Here is a 22,055-nt window from a genome sequence, read left to right as displayed (position 1 = left end):
AGGAGGGGGCCCGGCGGCTTGCCCAGTATGCCGCCGGGTGCGAGGCCCCTCCTTGCTGCCAGGCCGGCCACCGCAGACACTGGTCTGCAGCTCCGCAGTGTGCAGAGCTGCAGACCATGTGACTCGCAAGAATTGGCCAATCAGAGCGTTGCCGCGGGTTACCACGGCAACGCTCTGAATCTCGCGAGATTACACGGTCTGCAGCTCTGTGGAGCTGCAGACCGGGAGCAGGGGCCACCGGACCACCAGGGAGCCCACTGGACCACCAGGGAAAGGTAGGCTCACCCACCACCATCACCCCCACCACCCTTAGCTTCACCCCCCACCACCATCACCCCCACCACCCTTAGCTTCACCCCCCACCACCATCACCCCCAACACCCTCAGCCTCACCCCCACCACCATCACCCCCACCACCCTCAGCTTCACCCCCCACCACCACCATCACCCCCCACCACCCTCAGCTTCACCCCCCACCATCACCATCACCCCCCACCAACCTCAGCTTCAACCCCCACCACCATCACCCCCACCACCCTCAGCCTCACCCCCACCACCGCACCCTCAGCCTCACCACCACCATCACCCTCACCACCCTCAGCCTCACCCCCACCACCATCACCCCCACCACCCTCAGCTTCACCCCCCACCACCATCAGCCTCACCCCCACCCTCACCATCACCCCCCACCACCCTCAGCCTCACCCCCCACCACCATCACCCCCACCACCCTCAGCTTCACCCCCCACCACCATCAGCCTCACCCCCACCCTCACCATCACCCCCCACCACCCTCAGCCTCACCCCCCACCACCCTCAGCTTCACCCCCCACCACCATCAACCCCACCACCCTCAGCCTCACCCCCACCACCATCACCCCCACCACCCTCAGGTACACCCACCACCACCATCAGCTTCACCCCCCCCACCACCATCACCCTCACCAACCTCAGCCTCATTCCCCACCACCATCACCCACCATCACCACCCTCAGCCTCACCCCACCACCATCACCCCACCCTCAGCCTCACCACCACCACCATCTCCCCACCCTCAGCCTCACCCCCACCACCCTCAGCCTCACCACCCACCACCATCACCCCCACCACCCTCACCATCACCCCTCCCTACCATCACCCCCACCACCCTCAGCCTCACCCCCACCACCCTCAGCTACACCCACCACCATCATCAGCTTCACCCCCCCACCACCGTCACCATCACCCCCCACCAACCTCAGCCTCATTCCCCACCACCATCATCCACCATCACCACCCTCAGCCTCACCCCCCACCACCCTCAGCTTAACCCCCACCACCATCACCCCCCACCACCATCACCCCTCACCACCCTCACCATCACCCCTCCCCACCATCACCCCCACCACCCTCAGCCTCACCCCCACCACCCTCAGCTACACCCACCACCACCGTCACCATCACCCCACCACCATCACCCCCCACCACCCTCAGCTTCACCCCTGCCCACCCTCAGCTTCACCGCTGCCCACCCTCAGCTTCACCCCTGCCCACCCTCAGCCTCACCCCCACCACCCTCACCATTACCCCTTCACCCTCAGCCTCACCCCCCACCACCCTCAGCTTCACCCCACCCTCAGCTTCACCACCCCTCAGCATCACTCCCCCCACCACCTTCAGCATCACCCCCTCAGCATCACCCCCCACCACCCTCAGCATCACCACCCTCAGCATCACCCCTCACCACCCTCAGCATTACCCCCCACCACCCTCAGCATCACCACCCTCAGCATAACCCTCCGTCACCACCCTCAGCTTCCCCCCACTCACCATCACCCCCTCCTTCTCACATCACCCCCTTCTCACTCTCACATTACCCCCTCTCACTCTCACATTACCCCCCCACTCTCACATTACCCCCCCACTCTCACATTACCCCCCCCACTCTCACATTACCCCCCCACTCTCACATTACGCGCCCCACTCTCACATTACCCCCCTCTCACTCTCACATTACCCCCTCTCACTCTCACATTACCCCCCTCTCACTCTCACATTACCCCCTCTCACTCTCACATTACCCCCCCACTCTCACATTACCCCCCCACTCTCACATTACGCGCCCCACTCTCACATTACCCCCCTCTCACTCTCACATTACCCCCCTCTCACTCTCACATTACCCCCCTCTCACTCTCACATTACCCCCCTCTCACTCTCACATTACCCCCTCTCACTCTCACATTACCCCCTCTCACTCTCACATTAACCCTCTCACTCTCACATTAACCCCCTCACTCTCACATTAACCCCCTCACTCTCACATTACCCCCTCTCACTCTCACATTACTATCACCCCCTGCTCCCTCTGACATTACCATCAACCCCCCGCTCCCTTTCACCATCACCGTCCACTCCCTCTCACCATCACACCCCCCGCTCCCTCTCACCATCAGCTACCCCATACACATAGGGTCTCAGACAAAAACACAAACATGCTCACAGAGACATACATTCGCACACACAAGGATACTCTCTGTCAGACACACTCTCAGGCACATACACAGGTAGACAGTGCGTCAGTGTGTATATGTGACACTTTTTTGTTAGTGGGGCCTCATGTTTGCGTTTCGCCTAAGGCCTCATAAAGTCTAGAGCCGCCTCTGATTATTAGATATCTTTTGATAACTTGGTATAGCACTTCTCTATAAAGGATACGTAACCTATCATATGAGTGGTTATTATTTTACCAAATAATAGGTTGGAAGGTTTACAAACAGTTCAAACCTTTAGCCCAGAGTATATCGATTTGTATTTGGGATGATAGGGTGGGTGCACGTGCCGGTTGATCCCTGTGCTTTTCTAAAAGTAGATTTCTAATGCCTACATATTTGACAGCCGGCACATGTTCCCTCCCTGTCAAAAGCCCAAAGAAAAAAATAGATAATATATTTATATGTTGGACTACCCTGTTCTGTCGGGGAGGGTGGGAGGGGGGCTATGTTTGTTTTTTTGTTTTCTTAAGTTTTTGGGGTTATGTAAGCTTTTATCCTCTATAAAGATGCTCAATTTCCCTTAAATTATGCCCTGGATCTATTTTACTCCACAATCATTTACATCCTCATTCTGAAAGAATGTATAAGGAAACTTACCAGGAAGCCCCATCTCCCCCATGCTGCCTTTTGATCCAGGTGACCCAGGAAGTCCAGACTGCCCAGGAAAGCCAGGGTCACCTTTAGGTCCTGGTGAAATAACAGAAATTTTATATATTAGATATTATTTTCAGGTTATAGGTTATTTAAAATGTCATATTAAAAATAAATGACAAAAAGGCAAATTAATCATTTATAAAATTAAATAATTGGAGTGCATTTTGCAGCCTGGTACTAACTGGGTATGGGTAAAAATGAGGTCTAGTACAAACATGCCTTATTTTCTAGTCACATACCTGGTCCCCCTGGAGATCCTGGAAATCCATTTTGTCCTGGTGACCCTTGGTTACCCTGGATTCCGGGAAATCCTTTTTCTCCTGTTAACCCAGGATCACCTTAAAATAAAAAGGGTTACATAAAACTCACAATCAGTATGCACTATTTTAAAAAATAGCTAAAGACAAAAGTTGGCAATAACTGTGACTTTTTAGTTTGGAGACTTTCTGTCTCCAACAATCTCTTTGTAGAAGACATCCATGAGAAACGAAACAAGGACAATTACGTAGGCATTCACTTATTACATCCAGCCTCTTCTCATGTCTTTTGTTTGAGAAGGTAATATTAAAATATAAATCTAAGAGGATATAAGATTTTTCCTTATTTGTAAAGGGGTCCTGGTTCCCTGGTTAAATTCATGTATATTATTAGTTTACATTAGGAATTTCAATAAAGGGGAAAAAGTGATCCGCTGCTCACATCACTAACAGTTAGAACGTTCAAAGTGTATGTTGATCAAACTGTGTTTAGGATTATCACACTTTCAAGCTTGCGAAAAATAAAAAGTTTATTTTGTGGACCTGAATGAGTGGAGAACACTGAAATAAAGTAAAAATGGGTCCCATCTGTGATTCAATGCAGCAGTTTTAACACTCACTAAGTTAATGAACTGGCAAAAGTCCACCTTACAAAATCATTGTTGTATAGTGGTCTCTTACTTCTTCATTCTAGGAGAATTAAGCTGAGCCCATGCTCTGTAAGATCTTAATGGTAGGGGATGATGGAAATAAGTGAAGATGAGGCAGGACAAATGGAAAGAAGCAGAATAGAGAGGAAAAACATAGTTATGGACCATTCATCCATACAAAGAGGGTACTGAATAGAACATCAACAGAAACCTTGCAATTGTTTTACACACAATGTATATTATTTGTATATCTGTCTCACAATTTAAATATCCCTTTCCCAAAAAAATGTTATGACATGTTAGATGAGATCCAAATGGTTTTGTAATGTAAATTACTGTACATTGGACTGCAGAATGTAAGAAACAATAATAAGGAAGGGAGATGGAGAGGGCTAACTCATAGGTAAAGAAGGTAGCCACATTCCAGTGATATGAGTACACGATAGTAGTCAAGTGGTCAAATTAGAAACTCTTGACTGTACTTTAATGGAGAAAATAAAAGTACTCTGAAATCATATGTGACCATGACAACTATACTGCTGTATGTGCTTACTATTTACCAAGGAACAATAGAATCATTATTTCAACAGCTCTGATTTTTCCCTAACCTGTTGTACCACTACTGTAAATGAAAAGGACTTGGACATCGTCGAGTGAATGATAATGTTCTATCTGTTTTTAACCAATCAACTATTGTTTATACTTCCATTCTAAACTGTATATTCTCTGAAAAACTTTATATTCTTCCAAAAAGTAAACAATTTTTAAAATCTTAGACACCTTACCTTGTGGCCCAGTTTCTCCTTTAACCCCTTTAGATCCAACACCTAAAAGACTTGGTCCAGGAGGACCTTGAAGACCCATATTTCCTTTGTCCCCTTTCAGGCCAGGAGCTCCGTCAAGACCGGGTTGTCCAGGAAATCCATCATTGCCTGGAAATCATTACAAACCTTTAGTAAATAGCCACATTAGTAAACAAGTTTTCAAAAAGCCTGTTAGAAATTGTATTGATATTTATCAATTTGTTTTCTATATCCATAGTATATTTACTATCGTCACTAACAGAGACATTGGAACACTACTGCTCTTCCTATCGTCATCCCCCCCCCCCCCTCTAGTGATCTGCTCTGCCACGTCTCTCATTAATGAAAATTATTCGCTGATACAAAATATATTTGCCAAAATATAAAACGATAGAGACAGGTTTAAGTATGATGTTACCTTTAGGGCCTGGAAAGCCAGGACTTCCTGGATTACCAGAGGGTCCGGATGGACCTGGTGGTCCCATAACTCCCATTTCACCTTTGGCACCTGAAACAGTTATTATCGTATACAATGAATATGCATATATAGAATTAAATCCCCAGTAAGACAAAATACATCCGTTGATTCATATTGGTTTACATACACTTAAAGCCAAACTTGTATGTGAACTTTATATGCTTCCACCAATTACAATTAAATCAGTAATAGTTATCGCAGATGTAATACTTTCAAACGGTAGAAAAATGACACAAAAAAGGGACCAAATGTGTTCTACATGAAAAACAGTGTATTTGTAGGGAATTCAAAGGGAATTCACGGTGAATTTTATATTTTTGGCCACAGCTGTCAAAAGTTTAGTATAAATTCACGTTGGCTAATAACCTACACCATACTCTCTCTAAGCCTATCCAAGTATTGCAATTCAAAACAAATATATATATATATTTTTCTGAAATTAGTTTTCCAATTTGAACTTGCTGACTGATTATCTTAACCTCACAGTCCATTAACAAGCCTACCTTGAATTCTCCTGCAACATTTTGGCACCTTTATTAACCTCAGTGACATATTAACTTAGAGACACAATATTTATCATAATGAGAGCAAAATCTTACCTGAGAAGCCTGGTACTCCATCACGTCCTTGGGATCCCGGTGGCCCTGGGGGTCCATTAAAACCCCTCTCTCCTGGGAATCCAGGGCTACCACGCTCTCCTGGAGGCCCTGGTGTTTCAAACCCTGGCAGGCCAGGATCCCCCTTTTCACCCTGTATACCTGCTAAGCCTAGGATGCAAAGAAACAAATCAGTAACTTTTAATAATGTGAAACAAACAGATAAGTACATTTACTGTCTGGGCTACTGTGAGTGTAATAGTACTGGTCTTTTTACATCAACAAAAACCTAAACTATCTGCTGGATTTATTTATCTGAAATTACAAATATAAGTGTTCACCATTTCCTTTGCAATATTTTAGCTCACCTACAATTCCTATCAAATGTCATAATAAGAACCAAAGTTTGGAAAAATGTTAAGTTATATACTGATAACCCAAAAGAATAGACAGTAGAAGGCATGTACATAAATGTTTTGTATGCAGATGTAACCATAAGTCAGCATTTGATTTGTACTTGTATAAATCAAAATAAAGATACTACGGTATCTTTATTTTGTGTCATTTAACATTCACAATAACAAATGTTCAAAAGCTACAAAAGTATTTGTCATAAATAAATAATGTTTCATTAGGCAGAGAAATTAAATGATAACCAGCATTTTTTTATTTTTATCATTTGTTTTGCAATCAGGCCCAGCATTAAAACTGTTATGGAAGAATTTGTTTTATCGTTTCCACAACTGGCTGTGTTGGAACTAAAGGTTCTCAATGCAAACTGCAGCACGTGATTATTTTTTATATTATGTTCCTAACTCATTTGGTACTGGAATGCTCAAAACAAAAGCACTTAAGCGACAACACTGATTAGTTTTGGCCCCTCATTCTCTGCTCATTTACCCCGCATCTTTCACTTCAGCCTTGGCACGAAGCAGGTGTGTCCAATGTGGCACAACTATTTCAGGCAGATGAAATTAAAGCTTACCCTGTCCTGAAACAAAATCATTCACTCCCATTAGGGGTACTGTTTACCTACCTAGTATTAGAAAGATTTTAGCCAAACATGAGGTTGTCTCCGATAATAATGCTGCTCTTTCGACCTTTGGTGAACTGTGTCTGGGCAAACCAGAAGCAGACAAGTCCTTTGTTGGTGTTCTACTCCTATTTACCTAACCTAGTGGCACGAGCAAAGATCCCATACTTGATTAAATGGGAACAAGATTTAGGGACTCATTTTATCCCTGTAAAATGTTCCTTGCACACTGAGAATCTCAAAGAAAACTTTTAATTAGATGGTATCTCATCCCAAGCAGACTAGTGAAGCTTTATCGATCATCATTACCAAACTGTTGTCATTGCCAGGTTTGTGAGGGCAGAATATTGCGTATATTTTGGTCCTGCGCGGTTATATCAAATTATTGGGTGGAAGTGAAGAATTTAATACAGAAAACTCTGAAGATAAATCGTCCCTTTAAACCCAAATATTTCTTACAAGATATGTTCCCAGGCGTACCTACCGTTACAGAATAACCTAAACGTATGGTTTTACAGATTTTTATTAGCAGCTAAAATAAGGATTAAAACTGCTTGGAAATCTACTAAACCAGCTACTATCTTTAGAAGTGAGTTCCTGGTTAGATACCACTTGAATGTGTGAAGAAATGTCTAGTAGGGTGGCGGGTGATAAGCCCAAATTCATGATTATTTGGGGACAATGGGATGATGGTGCATCAAGAGATTGCTATTGCTGAAGGATATCCCAGGACAGATATGGTTAAAATTTTTATAGGTATTCAATGTATTTACAATTGCTGCCCATAAGTTTTCCAAACGGTTATAACGGAAGGTTTTACAACTGACACAGATATTATCTGCTTACATCTCTTGCATAATTCTATCATTACTGTTCTAACAGTCATTTTCCCATTGTTTTTATGTTACCCACTTGAGCCAGGTATTTTGCGCAGTTGGGGCATGATGTTCCTTTATAGATCAATGTTTTGTGCATTTGCCATGAATACTTCAATAAAAATTATACATGGAAAAAAAAAAGAAAAGAAAAGAAAAAAGGAAACGACCCAAAAAAAAAATAGGAAACAAACAAATGTGTTCATATTAATAGGTTTTACCTGGTTGATGAATTGTTGGATTTTTCTAAAACATAAATATATATACTTTTGGAGGCCCTAATAGGTCATTGCACTAGGGCTTCATTATTTACATTTCAACTTCTGTGTGAAATGTTGGATACTTAGGGATAGAACAATAAAAAAAATGTGAAAAAAATCAAACTGGAGAATCAACCACAGTACCTTGAGGACCTTGAGTCACAAATCATCAAGTTAAGGATCATCAGGAGACGTCAAGCAGAAAGTTGCAAGTTATGTATTCAGGGAGGTGTTAGATTAGGATAAAAAACAAAGTAAAGCACACACAAGTTAGAACAAACATTTATGCTGAAGTTAATTAAAGGAAATCCCTGCAAATAAACATATGAATAATCTATACTATACAATCATTTCATATAAAGGGTAAGTGAAATGCTGAGCCTAGAGACTGAAGTACAGTGGTCCAGGTCCCTCTTTGGGTGGTTAACTGTAAACATGTATTGTTGGTTTGTCTTTACTGATACATTTACCCAAGTTTACTAGTAAATGAGTGGTTGTGTTTACATTTGAGGGCTTTCCACTAATCTTGGTAATTTACAAGTAGGGTTAGCTAGTGTAAATTGATGTGTTTATCTCCTCACGACCTAATGATCTTAGTGGTTGCATATCACAATGTGGACAGACGACACATCGTTCTAACACTAATCAAATAGTGCATTTTGATAATAAGGCGAGATTGGATGTCGTGTGCTATACATTGCTTCCATAAGATTTGAGGATCTGTTTGATTTTGTGAATTATGAATGTCGTATAAGATCTACATAACAGAAAGGGTGTGAAACAGTGCCTTCAACTTTTTATCCATGTTAATTATTCAAAAAACATTCCACGAATAATGTTTTACAAAGTGCCCTTTTTCATTTTGTGGGAGTCATTTGGTGTTACGGTATTCTGTTGGGAGCCAGGTTATGGTTTTATAGAAATAAATATTTCAGAATTATTATTTTCTTTTGTTAAAGTGGGATTAATCTAGAGTGCCCACATGCCTTATGTTCAGATTATTATAAAATGTCCCATGCACCAGTCAGATGATTGTCAGGCTAACCCACTTTCCTCAAATGAAATGCTGCATTAACATTCCATGATATCAATTTCTGGATATAGTGACTCTCCAACAGAGTCAGCAACATAAGTAGACTCTACTCCTTTATGCAATCTCTGTCCTCCTGAAGCCAAATATTAATTTAGGCATTATACACTGCCGGCTTAGATGTTTGGTTTAAGGAATACATCCAGAGTTCCGTCTGTAAACCACTATAATAAAAAACCTTAGTTTGCCATCCTTTTTTGACATAAATATAATTTGGTAATAAACTATTTGGACATTTATGTAATCTGACCGTATATTATAATTGGGATCAAAATATATCTCACTGCACAAACCAACTATGTTTATGTTACATTGGTTGTTGTGTTTTTAAGTAGGTATTCTATGTTTTGCGGTGATAATGAGTTTTCTTTATTATAACAGATGCGCCTATAATATTATGTAAAAAAATCCAAGATTTTTTTTCACTAACCAGTCATATGTAGAGAGTTGACAATGTGCAAATTATATTGAAACAAAATCACTTTTGGACCAAAATGTGCAACTCATCACTGCTAACTGTTGTAGTGAATTCTTTTACAATCAGAAAGATGATAAATCTTTTAACTATCTTAGCATAGAGTACTGCAAATGGACTCTTGTCATTCTGATCTGTCTTAAAGCTAATCAATATTTAGAAAATATAAATATGATTTCTCAAAAAGTATCATGCAAAAAAACAAAAAAAGTGCACGGTGACAGATATTAATATTAAAGTAAAGCATTGCCATCTAGAATTAAAAGCATTCTATTGCAACTACTTTATTTAGACTTATAATTAACTATTGTTTTTTTTTAGTTAATCATTAAGGCCACAGGATGTGTTTTACTACACTTTAGTAATTAATGTAAAAAATAGGACATTCTTCACTGCAGTTAGAAGGATGAGAGTAAGAACACAGTAAACATTGTGGCATCTTCAAGGTGTGTGAGGTTAGCGGTTTGTGAAAGAACATATGCTACTCCAGATGGCAATGCTATTTTAAGGAAAGACAAAAGGCAGGAGACAAATCATAGAGGAATAATTGTTATTGCATGCAAGCATTCCACATCATTAGGTACGTGCAACCATTCATAAATCTTGGATTAATGGAGACATTCGGTAGTATAAGAAGACAGATTGTGATACAAATTGTGCTCAGGAAAATGTGTGTGGATCTCCAGTGAAGGCTTTATCGGTGGTGCTTAACAGCGCTAAATCAGCATGGGCTGCAAGGTTCCCTGGTGGGACTCTTCGGCAGTAGAATGGCTCAGCTGATCATACACAAGACATGCATTATAAATAGGTAGCTTTCCAGTGAGGTGAATATACCCGTGGGGTGTGCATCAGAAATAACAGCAATAAAAAGAAAAAAAGTGTAAAATAAAATAAAAAGTGCTCAAGTGATTCAAACCAGCAGTGAGGGAAACCTACTGCATTCCGTGTGATTATTAGTATACAATAGGCGGTGTATACTCTAGAACAGTGCAGGTGAACACGGCAGGCCAGGAATGTGAAGTTTCAAGAGACAAAAAAGAAAATCCAGTTGAACGCATTTTTAATACAAGAAAGAACAGAAGACAATACAAGAATGGTGCAGTAATAATCATTTCTATTTTTGATTTCTTGGCATTTCTTGTAAAACATGAAAACTTTCTTATTATCTTGAAATAAGTGCAATTTTTTTTAAATTAAATTGAATTCTTTTAGTAACCCAATAGCATCACCAGTGCCCATTTTCTATATCTGGCACATGACCAATAGAAATCCTCTAAACACATGTGATTAGTTATTTGTTTTTAATTGTAACTTCACCTTCGTATATAGAAGAAATTTGTTCAGTGACTTTCTATTAGACTGGGAGATTTATTTCAGGCCAAACTGTGATTCATCAGAATTTGGGCCAATTGGGTGAGATCGGCTGAATTCCCTAACTCCAAGCGAAATATATCTGAATCATGAACCAACGGAACCACGCAATGCATGTTCAGTTTGGGGTTGTGATTCTGAATACCGCCTGTGGCTCCCAAAAGAAAAGATGATTAGTGGGAAAAAGGTGATTGATGTCAAGAAGACAGTCACTAAATTTAGATTTTATTCACAGAACAAGTGAGAAGTGACCAACACATTGTATTTATTTATACATTTTTTACTGCTCCAACTGTATTTTCCTCTATTGGTTACTTTTTCACACTTAATCTGTGAACTAAATAGAGGGAACATGCTCTTATCAGTGTACAGGAAAAATATATCCAAGATATTGTTTTATGTATATATTTTGCAGCACACTAATTGGACCATTTCACTTTTTTTGTTCTTCTGATTCAGTTTCCGAAATGAAATCTCAGTACCGGAATTCTGCCGATCCGCATAAATTAAAACACAATAATGTAATAATTTACATTGTTCAATCATGTAATTGAACAAATAAAATGTTATTTTGCTACTCTGAATTTTATTGTTACCTGGTGGGCCTGGTGGTCCGGGAAGGCCTGGTTGACCAGGTGGACCCTGACCTCCTATCCCAGGGTTGCCAGGAGCCCCAGGAGCTCCAGGTAGTCCATTTTGACCAGGATCACCTACGAAAAGAATAGGTAACGTTATTAGTTTAGTATCATTTGGTGCCAGAAGCATACTGTATAATTATGTATTTGCACTATATACATTCTGAAAATCAAAATATGTATCTGTATTCTTCCAGTGGTTCAAGGTTATCTAAGAACATAGCAGGTTTTATATAAGGTATTGTGACATCTCTCAGGTACATTGTCTATATAAGTCCAACAAACCATCAAAGGGTCCTTATAGAGGGCCAAACCCGCCAGAGAACTAGTAGGCTCATGTCCATTGTCTATACAAGGCATATCTAACATAGGCCTTGATTTATTTCTTTTGGATAAGTCTTTCAAATGATCAGAGTCTGTAAAAAAAACTTTCCAAATTATATATCAACAGAAGTCACCATCCAAGTCTATGGAAATTGTTGCAGATAAACCATTTGAAACGTTTTTCTAACAGGTTGGGATTATTTGAAAAGCTTATCCAAACTAATAAAATTGAAGCCATAATTTGGTTCAGAAGCGCTTGTTGTCTCACCCTAAGTACTTTATATGAGTTGCATTAATTAAATCATTATTTTATTAGAACAAAATTCACCAATATGTTTACAAATTTGAGCCATGTAACTTTAGCATATTGTTAAGGAGGTGTAATTAAATCCACATCATCCAAAATTTACATTGCTATCACATTTTCCTTACTGTTTTTTTACATACCTTTTGGTCCTGTAGCCCCGTCAAATCCAGTTCTTCCAGGGGATCCTGGGGTTCCAGGAAAGCCAGAATCTCCCTTTGGTCCTTGTGATCCTTTCAATCCAGGAGATCCAGGTTGACCCTGAAGTCCAGGCAAACCAAATCCAGGGTCTCCCTTTCAATGAACATTATAAGAAAGAATATTGCATTACATTACGCCTTAGGATGGTAGTGCTATAGCGCTATGTCTCAGTAAGGAGTAAAAACACATGAAACCTCCTCTGGTATTATCTGATATTATTACAAAAGGCAAAAGGCACTTAAGCTGTTATTTATGGATAACTAAGGTATTTCTTGATATTTATGGTGTGTAAGGTAGCTCACCCATCATTTGTTATAATGTAAAAGTAAGCTATAATGGTCAAATCCTGACCTCCAAAGTCTATAATGATGATTGCATATGCTTTTTCAGAAATAAACCCATTTTGATATTAAATCTACTTTACACAATAACACAGTGTTTTGAAGTACCATCATATATCTAATTTTATTAAGCCTTACCTTTGGTCCTGGAATGCCAGGCTGGCCTGGTGTTCCATCTAAACCTGGTCTTCCTGATGAACCTGGTGGTCCTGGTGGTCCAGGATTTCCAGGAAACCCTGATATACATAGAATGAGTTAGTTTTTATCAACACACATGGAACTTTCAACCAACGAAGTAGAACATTTGTATTGTGTGTGCAAAATTATTTGGACTGTATTTTTGACCACATAGACTGACAGTAAATAACATTTAGACATTTTCACATACCCACATCCTATTAGCAATATTTTACCGATGTTAATGTCACATATTTCACATGTTTTGTTGTGCATTGCCTACTATCATTAGCACAGTGATGAAATTGTTGTGTTGATAGGGGTTTCGTCTATGAGCAGCTATGCTTTCTCCACATCAACGAACACAAAGACATGAAATTTGAACAATTCAGATATTAAAGTTAATGTGTATTTAAAAATGAAAACTAATTCTGCAGTAACAGATACATTGTTCAGAGAATATAACAAAATTTACCTTTAAAGACAGATATAAAAAAATACAGTAAATCATTGTCAGTAAGCTTACAATCTAAAGCATATCTACATAAGCAGATTTTCAAGGAAAATAACACAATGATAAAAAGGACAAACGCTGAATATATACAGTTGTGTTCAAAAGTTTGCATACGCTTTTAGAATTGGTAATATAATATGTACCATTTTTAAAGAAAACATGAGTGAGCTGGCAAAGCACATTTATTGTATTTCTTATGGGATTCATGTTCAATTGTAGCTTATAAATGAATGGCACAATTATAAAACAAAATATGTCAACAAAGAAAAAAATGTAATGGCACCCGATTCAAAAGTCTGCATACCCTTAGTTCTTAATACTGTATATTGCCCCCTTTAGCATTGATGACAGTGTGCAGTCTTTTGTAATAGTTGTCTTTGAGGCCCCTAGTTCTTGCAGGTGGTATAGCTGCCCACTCGTCTTGGCAAAATGCCTCCAGGTCATGCAAAGTCTTTGGTCGTCTTGCATGAACCGCACGTTTGAAATCTCCACAAAGTGGCTCCATGATATTAAGGTCAGGAGACTGTGATGACCACTATAGAACATTCACCTTTTTCTGCTGTAACCACTGGAGGGTCAACTTGCTTTTGTGCTTAGGGTCATTGTCATGCTGGAAAGTCCAAGAGCGTGCCATGCGCAGCCTTCGTGCAGAAGAATGCAAATTGTCTGCCAATATTTTCTGATAACATTCTGCATTCCTCTTGCCATCAATTTTCACAACATTCCCCCTGCCTTTAGAGCTCACTCCACCCCCCCCCTCAAAAAAAACATCAGTGAGCCACCACTATGCTTCATAGTGGGGATGGTATTCTTTTCACTATAGGCCTTGTTGACCCCTCTACAAACATAGCGCTTATAGTTGTGACCATAAAGCTCTATTTTGGTCTCTTCACTCCAAATTACAGTGTGCAGGAAGCTGTGAGGCGTGTCAAGGTGTTGTCAGGCATATTGTAACCGGGCTTTTTTGTGGCATTGGCTCACTAAAGGCTTTGTCGTATTGTGATCCTTGAAACAACCACACCGTCTTTTTCCAGAGCAGCCTGTATTTCAGCTGAGATTACCTGTAGGTTTTTCTTTGCATCCCGAACAATTCTGGCAGCTGTGGCTGAAATCTTTCTTGCTCTACCTGACCTTGACTTGATATCAAGAGATCCCCAAATTTTCAACTTCTTAATAAGTGATTGAACAGTACTGACTGACATTTTCAAGGCTTTGGATATCTTTTTATATCCTTTTACATCTTTATAAAGTTCCATTACCTTGTTACGCAAGTCTTTTGACAGTTCTTTTCTGCTCCCCATGGCTCAGTATCTAGCCTGCTTAGTGCATCCACATGAGAGCTAACAAACCCATTGAGTATTGATACACAGACACTAATTTAATATAAAAAGCCACAGGTGTGGGAAATTAACCTTTAATTACCATTTAAACCTGTGTGTGTGTTATCTTGTGAGTCTGTAACAAGGCCAAACATTCAAGGCTATGTCAACTTGGCCATTTGGGTGATTTCTATTATGATTATGATTTTTAAAAGAGCCAAACAACAATGTGATAATAAATGGCTTCATATGATCACTATCCTTCAATGAAATTTTTTTTTGCATGATCAGTCATATTTTCAAAATCACTGCCAAGCTTTCACAATTTCTGCCAGTGTATGCAAACTTTTGGGCACAACTGTACATACCAAACATTGTGAAAAGAGGGACACGTAGCCCATAACAAGATGATTAATCCTATAGCATACCTTTTGGACCTGCTGGGCCGGGAAGTCCAATTCCTGGGATACCTGGATCACCTTTTGATCCTGGAAGACCAGGAATGCCAGGCTGACCCGGCTGACCTGGTTCACCTAGCACGTAAAATAGTGACAATAAAAAAAAATGTCTTACAAGAGTAGAAACAGGAAATGCATGGCAAAATAATTCAAGATACATATATAGTATATATACTTATATACAAGTCTCTCCAAGTCTTGACATTCTTCAATGTTAAACATGCATAGCTATAAGCCTAACCAAGAAGTTGCCATGCCTATTTTTCAAAATGCATATGTATCTAAAATACATCTAATAAAAAATGTCCCTAGTAACAATGACAAATATGGGTATATCGCCCACCACTACGCCACAGTACCTCTGTGTAGGTGGGTCCTACATTAATTCCAATGTGGGAGACAAATTAAATAGTGATAGTGCTAAATGAACTAAAGTGTATCTACCGTAATTAATCTGTTGTAAGAGCTTTGTGAATGTGCTTTCATGTATATAGTCACAATGCATATCATGTATCTGCTATATAGCAAATTAAAATTATTATTAAAGCGACATTGCTATTGAAAAACCTCCTAAAATGTATACTTCTTGTGGTCATCTCCACAGAGGCATCTGAAGCTTGGGGCCAGGGCAGGGTGCTTAACCCAAAAGGAATCTGGTCTGGGCTTCAAACATACAAAGAAAAAAGGGAATTGGGGGCACACCTAGATGCAGCAATGGTGCTGCCGTAGAGACCAAAATGAATAGAAAATACAGATTAAGGAACATCGCGATCATACACACACATTTTTAAATTTTACAAAGCTACCTAAAATCACCTATCTCAGCCTTCAAAGGTTTATAAATTAAATGAATAGTTATTTAGCAAAAAAGAATGTTTCTTTGTCTCACCTGGAGTTCCTGTATCACCTGGAAGACCTGGACTGCCCGGTGGCCCTTGCACACCTGGCTCTGTTATTGTTTGACCAGCAGATCCTTTAGGACCTGAGAGAGAAATACATATCAAGTTTAACTTTAAATATGGGCTGCTCAGTACATGAAGCTACATCAAATATATCAATAGAAGGGAAAAGAGGATAATTACCCTACCAATCCTGTATGCAGTTGATACTTGGTAGAGGTCCAACATTACAATCGCTCACCTACATGGCTTGCCAATATATCGTTACCTTCACATTTTGCTACAGCATCATATTAAAATAGCTATGAGATTTAAATGTAATCATAAGAAAAAGCAAGCCTTGTGATAGAAAAGCAAATATATGGTAAATTCTAAAATAATATAAAAAATTTGAGAGCTTCAGCCTTTCTATCTTAAATCTGACTGCGGAAAAATAAAGAATTAAAAAAAAAATAATTGTGGTTCAAAGTAGATGTTTAGCTCACATCTAAGGTGTGTCTCCAGATTCTAGGTAGGCATGCTATCATTCCCACATTGGAATATGATTTTTGTTATGAGTTAAAACACTTGGAAGATACAAAAGGCAAATATTTAAATTCACAAATAATCTGATACATCATCAATTCCAAGGACCAAAATACAGCTAAGAAGGGTGTATCAGGTGGGGATGCTACCACCCAAAGAGTAGACAGACCAATTGAAAAGATCTCCACTGCATTTTTAGATGCAAGCCAACACGTTCTACTAAAAGAATTGACAGTCTCAGACAAATTAAGTAGGATAACTTGAGATATGAAAACTTACCATTGCTGAGATATTATTATTATTAAAAAATTTTACATTTATATAGCGCCAACATATTCTGCAATGCTTTACAATATCATAATAAATTATTGCATATAATATATATCACACTGAAGCTCCCATGTTATATCCCACATTTATACCCCTCTGTTCCTGTGCGTCCATTTGTCTGGTTACAATTACGTGTCTATTAGTCCACTCATTGTACAGCGCTAAGGAATTTGCTGGCGCTATATAAATAATAAAATAATAATAATAATAATAATAATGGAAGATGCCATATGATTGGAAGGACCATACGCATGTTTAGGGATATTCAAGACCAGAACACCATTAGGAGCAGTTTTGGATATATCTACATTCATGCATTCTCTGGTTATATAAACATTTATATTACCTGGAACTCCAGGTGCCCCAGGACGACCAGAGACTCCCTGCACACCCTTTTCACCAGCGGGACCTGACGGACCAAAGCCAGGAGGACCCATAGGACCTCTGTCACCAGTAAGGCCAGGCAAACCATTATCTCCCGGGAGGCCACGTTCACCTTTATAAGCAAGACCACCCTGTACACAAACAGAATGTGAATATGACCATAATGTAGCATTTACTTATGAAATCTAAATCCTTGAATAAGGAACAGCAAATACCACCATCAATAATCTTTAATATTCAGTCCTACAGTTCAAAGAAGTTCCCATCATGTCTACGCACATGGCAGTTCTATTAGATAATAAGCATCTGGTTAATAATAAGTTGCTAAATAAAAATAATGGCAACATTAGTGAAACTTACATCTGTATGTTCCAACAACAGGCAAATATGCATTTATTTCATAACTGATCTACTCTGATATAACGGTAACAGAGTAAAATATTTTAATTTGAGATGTATGCAATACACATCAGTAAACTAAGGAGTTTATACCATTTAAAGTTTAGCTAAACCTTTGTCGACTTAGTGAATGTTGTGAGGCACAAGTAGTGCTCAACACACATGGTATTCAGTTGGCTTTTTAAACATTTGCCATTTTTAATTTCCAACAAGTTTAATGGGGGGGGGGAAGGGGCGGAGGGGGAGAGGGGCAGTTTACCAACTTACGATATCAGATATTTGTCAATCCAATGTGGTCCTTGTATTTCGTGGATTTGAGTAGCACTAGAAAAAGCCCCATTAGGTTTCAATTCACGTTGCAAGGGTAAAAGATTCAAGTGAGGTCTCTTAGGGTGTAATACTATGTCCTAAATTAATGCTAGGTAACACAAAGATAAACATACTGGCTCTCCCTTGGGGCCTGGGATTCCAGGGGTTCCATCTCGTCCAGGGATTCCGTCTAGACCTGGTGTCCCTCCTGGACCTGGGAATCCAGGATCACCCTTGTCACCTTTCAGTCCAAGTATGGAAACCACATCACCGGGATCTCCCTTAGGACCTGGCCGACCAGGACTACCAGGGGTTCCAGAGAAACCCTGAAAACAGAAGTCGTGCAATTTTGAGATGATCCTCTTAAGACTTTTACCTGCTATAGAGGGTTTTTCCAAGGTTCAGTAATCAGTATGCTTAGGGGTCAAAAACATACGTAGATGATAAATTATGTAATGCAGTTTCCTCTAGTTTCTCCAAATCAATGAACATTTTTTTTTTTTACAAAATAAAACAAAGTTATAAAGGCTGGAAATTGTGACAAGTGATGAAATGTTCTACTAGTCCTCTGGTTGTTGAACAAGAGCTGACAATGATAATTCTTCAGATGAGAGATATACAAAAGACCTGTCTTTCATGCTGATTGTGCAACTGTTCCAGTTCTAGGCCATATTATAAAAAAAATTTAAATTCGAATTAGTATTCAATTGATTAGTTTGATTTAGGAATTCTAAAATGTTGTCCAAACTAATGGGCATTTTTTGAGCATAGAACCTTTCCAAACCTCAAGATTCTAGTTTCTACTTCTGGTAAGTTGTTTATTCCTCCTACTTAAATAAATTATATGAGTGTCAACTACATGGGTAATGGCAGCATCTTTAAGACATTTAAATAAGAAAACAGGCTGCCATGTGCACTCAAGGCTTCCAGGAGGAAAATACATTTATTTAACGAAATGTTCATGTAGGATCATGTGACAGCAACACTTTACAGAGTGGGGGTTAGCCACTAGCAGTTGATGTTTCAGTTTAATCTGTGAATGAGCACCAAGTGCTGTAAAGTGTCATCAGGTGGAAATGTCTGCTGTACAAATACGTCATTTTTATGTTATTTAATATACTTCTCTATTGCCTTACTGGAGGCCCTGGAGGTCCACTCGAACCTGGAAGGCCTGCTTCCCCCTTTTGCCCAGGAAATCCAGACAATCCTATTAAAAGAAATGATGATGTAAAAATGATGATATGATTTAGAGCAAAAGAAAACCCAGCATACTGAAGGTCTGTATTTTCTAATATTATATTTATTGAAGTATAACATAGTTTGGTGATAAAACAAATCTTTCAAGCTGTTCTATTTAAAGGAAATCCCCACCTATAACACAGTTTATTTCAGAATAATTATGTATGATTAATCATACCTAAAACACTTTCAAGGCACTGGTGTCATTGATGTAGTGTATTTTATAAATTATATAGAAAATTAAATGATTTGTGTTTCATCCCTCCGCATAGATGAGCAGCTAGTCACACTTTGTAGCTCTTGCAGTAAATACTAGATCATCCCTCAGATAGCCAAGTGAACTTTGCTGATATCACTGCAGCTTCCAGTACCTCGATTTAATTATGGTTTTTTTTAAAAATGTAAAAAAACTTTTATTCAAGACACACAAATAGTGATCAGGGCGGACAGATGAAATATACTGTTTGAAACCTTCTTAAAATCACCTATCTCAAGCAACAATATGTGAACTATATGGTCAAACAGCATTCCCACCACTGTGCCCAAATACACCATTATTGCTTTGTGTCGGCCTAATTCCTACATGGGAGATAATAAGAACACTTACTGTAAGTTTAATTTACTTGCTTTTATTTAGAGTGAAGACAGTTAAGTCTATTAGGTAGAACAGGCATATTCCACCTTTTTGTATGTAATATGACCTTAATGATTATACAAATACAAATGTCAGAAGACATTCACCTGTGAATGTCCCTTATTTGTCATTCAACTTACTCTGGTGCTCTCAAACTGAATGTCTTCCACAAATTGTGGATCCGCATGACAGAGTGCATAGTAAATCACCCTATTTGAGCCCTTGTGCTTCTTTGGCCACTGTCCTCCAGAAACACTGCATAGCATAGGAATATAAGTAATGTACACATGTACAATTCCCGCTATTTTGTCTCTCACTTCCTCTTGAAAAAGGCTGGCCCGTGGGTGGAGCAAATGTGCAACAGTTTTTTGTTTGTTTTTTTGCATTTCTTGCAAAAAAATAACATACACAAGGCATCATGCACCATGTAGAACAGCAACCTAAATCATCTCCTTCATGGGTTGAAAAATGAATATATCATTATAACAATTACCATGATATATGTTGATCATATCATATTAATGTTGTCTTCAAAAATAAAATATCTTACTCATTTATCAGGGCTATACAGAGCTCTCAGGACTAAATAAGCAGGGAATCCCTTTGAGTGTATGAAAAGCTGTTGCTCCAAGTTATACTTGGATGTATACGTTTTATTTTAGGGGAACTATGTAGTACTACTGAAATAAACAGATATTTTGTTCAAAGATGTGTTTACCTTCCTTTTAAATACACAATTATAAAGGTTTCCTATAGAGTAATGTGCAGACCTTCTAAAGCGAATATGCTATAATGGTGAGTTCATGGCTGCAAATCTGCTGGATATTTTATGTCATATATTACGTAAAGAATGACCATGTCATCAATAAATGCTGAGCTACCGAAGCTGCACTTACCTGGACTACCAGGAGGACCAGGAAACCCAGGATCACCTGGTGGGCCCTGAATACCATTGTCCAAACAGTTGTAGCATGTATCTCCTTTGTCTCCTAAAGAAAGATAAAACAAGTTATGTAAGTAAAAATGATTTCTATCTAAACCAAATAGAATTAACTGGAAGTGGAATGGGGGGAGAGGGTGGGATGACGTTATGTTTCTAAACAGCCATAGATGTGCATGTGTGAAATTATTGGCTTGAGACAGCAATATGCATAGTTTTGTGAATTGAGACATGAATAAACTCATATCAGCAGCAGTGTGGTTGTTGTTAATTTATCCTGCAGTTACACGTTTCCTATATGATAAGTGGAACTGCCTCTGTGGCTGGACAGATGATGACAGGGCTGGAAGAGGGCAAGATCAGATATCATCTGAAAAAGAGGATCTTCATTGGTGGAGCCTCTTCTTTGTAGTCTTAACGGCGGCTATCACTGCAGTACAACAGTGCTATAGCTTCACACATTCTAAAGGTGATTATCTTACTTTTAGACATGTGCATTCGTTTTAGGACGAATACGATTTCATCCGAATTTTCTGACTTTTTCGTATTCGTTTACTATAACATAAATGAAAGTCCTACATATGAATTATATACAAAACGAAAGGACAAATGCCGAATGCATTACCTTTTCGTTTCAGTTTGTTTAGTTTATTATAAGGAGGGAGCTAGCGGCTCCCCCCTTGTAATATGTAAAAATAGAAGCGGCAGGGAGCAGTGCTGCTTTATATTCATTTTTAAATTACAGTGAGCAGCAACCTTTTATTAATAGGGGGGTCATAGGGACCCCCATAGGTTTTAATGCAGGGGCAGGGAGGGGGGTAGGAATTAACATTATTTATTACAAGGAGGGAACTGGTAGTGCTGTCGGCTCCCTCCTTGCTCATTTTTTTTGTCCTAATGTACGAAAACAAAGTATATTTTTACCGAATTTCGTATGAAAAACAAATGTTTTGTTGACAAAATTCAAAATGGACGAATTAAAATGTTATTTATTAAATTATTACATTTCAGTAAAGAAAAGGAACTGTGCCTCGATAGTAATGTATT

At 39.4% G+C, this 22,055-nt stretch overlaps 1 protein-coding gene across 1 annotated transcript in view; it reads right to left on the bottom strand.

Moving 5' to 3' along the window:
- Positions 1 to 22,055, bottom strand: part of COL4A5 (collagen type IV alpha 5 chain) — a 142,726-nt gene that overhangs the window by 33,677 nt on the left and 86,994 nt on the right. Inside the window, exons 22-35 of the mRNA XM_063432133.1 lie at positions 20,965 to 21,057; positions 19,332 to 19,402; positions 18,330 to 18,521; positions 17,450 to 17,618; positions 16,239 to 16,331; positions 15,320 to 15,424; positions 13,020 to 13,117; positions 12,483 to 12,633; positions 11,673 to 11,786; positions 5,976 to 6,143; positions 5,317 to 5,406; positions 4,881 to 5,027; positions 3,428 to 3,526; positions 3,132 to 3,221 (exon numbers count right to left, since the gene is read on the bottom strand). Coding sequence (XP_063288203.1) covers positions 3,132 to 3,221; positions 3,428 to 3,526; positions 4,881 to 5,027; positions 5,317 to 5,406; positions 5,976 to 6,143; positions 11,673 to 11,786; positions 12,483 to 12,633; positions 13,020 to 13,117; positions 15,320 to 15,424; positions 16,239 to 16,331; positions 17,450 to 17,618; positions 18,330 to 18,521; positions 19,332 to 19,402; positions 20,965 to 21,057 — 1,680 coding nt within the window. The remainder of the gene's footprint in view (positions 1 to 3,131; positions 3,222 to 3,427; positions 3,527 to 4,880; positions 5,028 to 5,316; positions 5,407 to 5,975; positions 6,144 to 11,672; positions 11,787 to 12,482; positions 12,634 to 13,019; positions 13,118 to 15,319; positions 15,425 to 16,238; positions 16,332 to 17,449; positions 17,619 to 18,329; positions 18,522 to 19,331; positions 19,403 to 20,964; positions 21,058 to 22,055) is intronic.

Source organism: Pelobates fuscus, chromosome 9 (genome assembly GCF_036172605.1).
Source record: "Pelobates fuscus isolate aPelFus1 chromosome 9, aPelFus1.pri, whole genome shotgun sequence".
Taxonomy (NCBI): Eukaryota; Metazoa; Chordata; class Amphibia; order Anura; family Pelobatidae; genus Pelobates; species Pelobates fuscus.
This window is presented reverse-complemented; position numbering and strand designations above follow the sequence as displayed.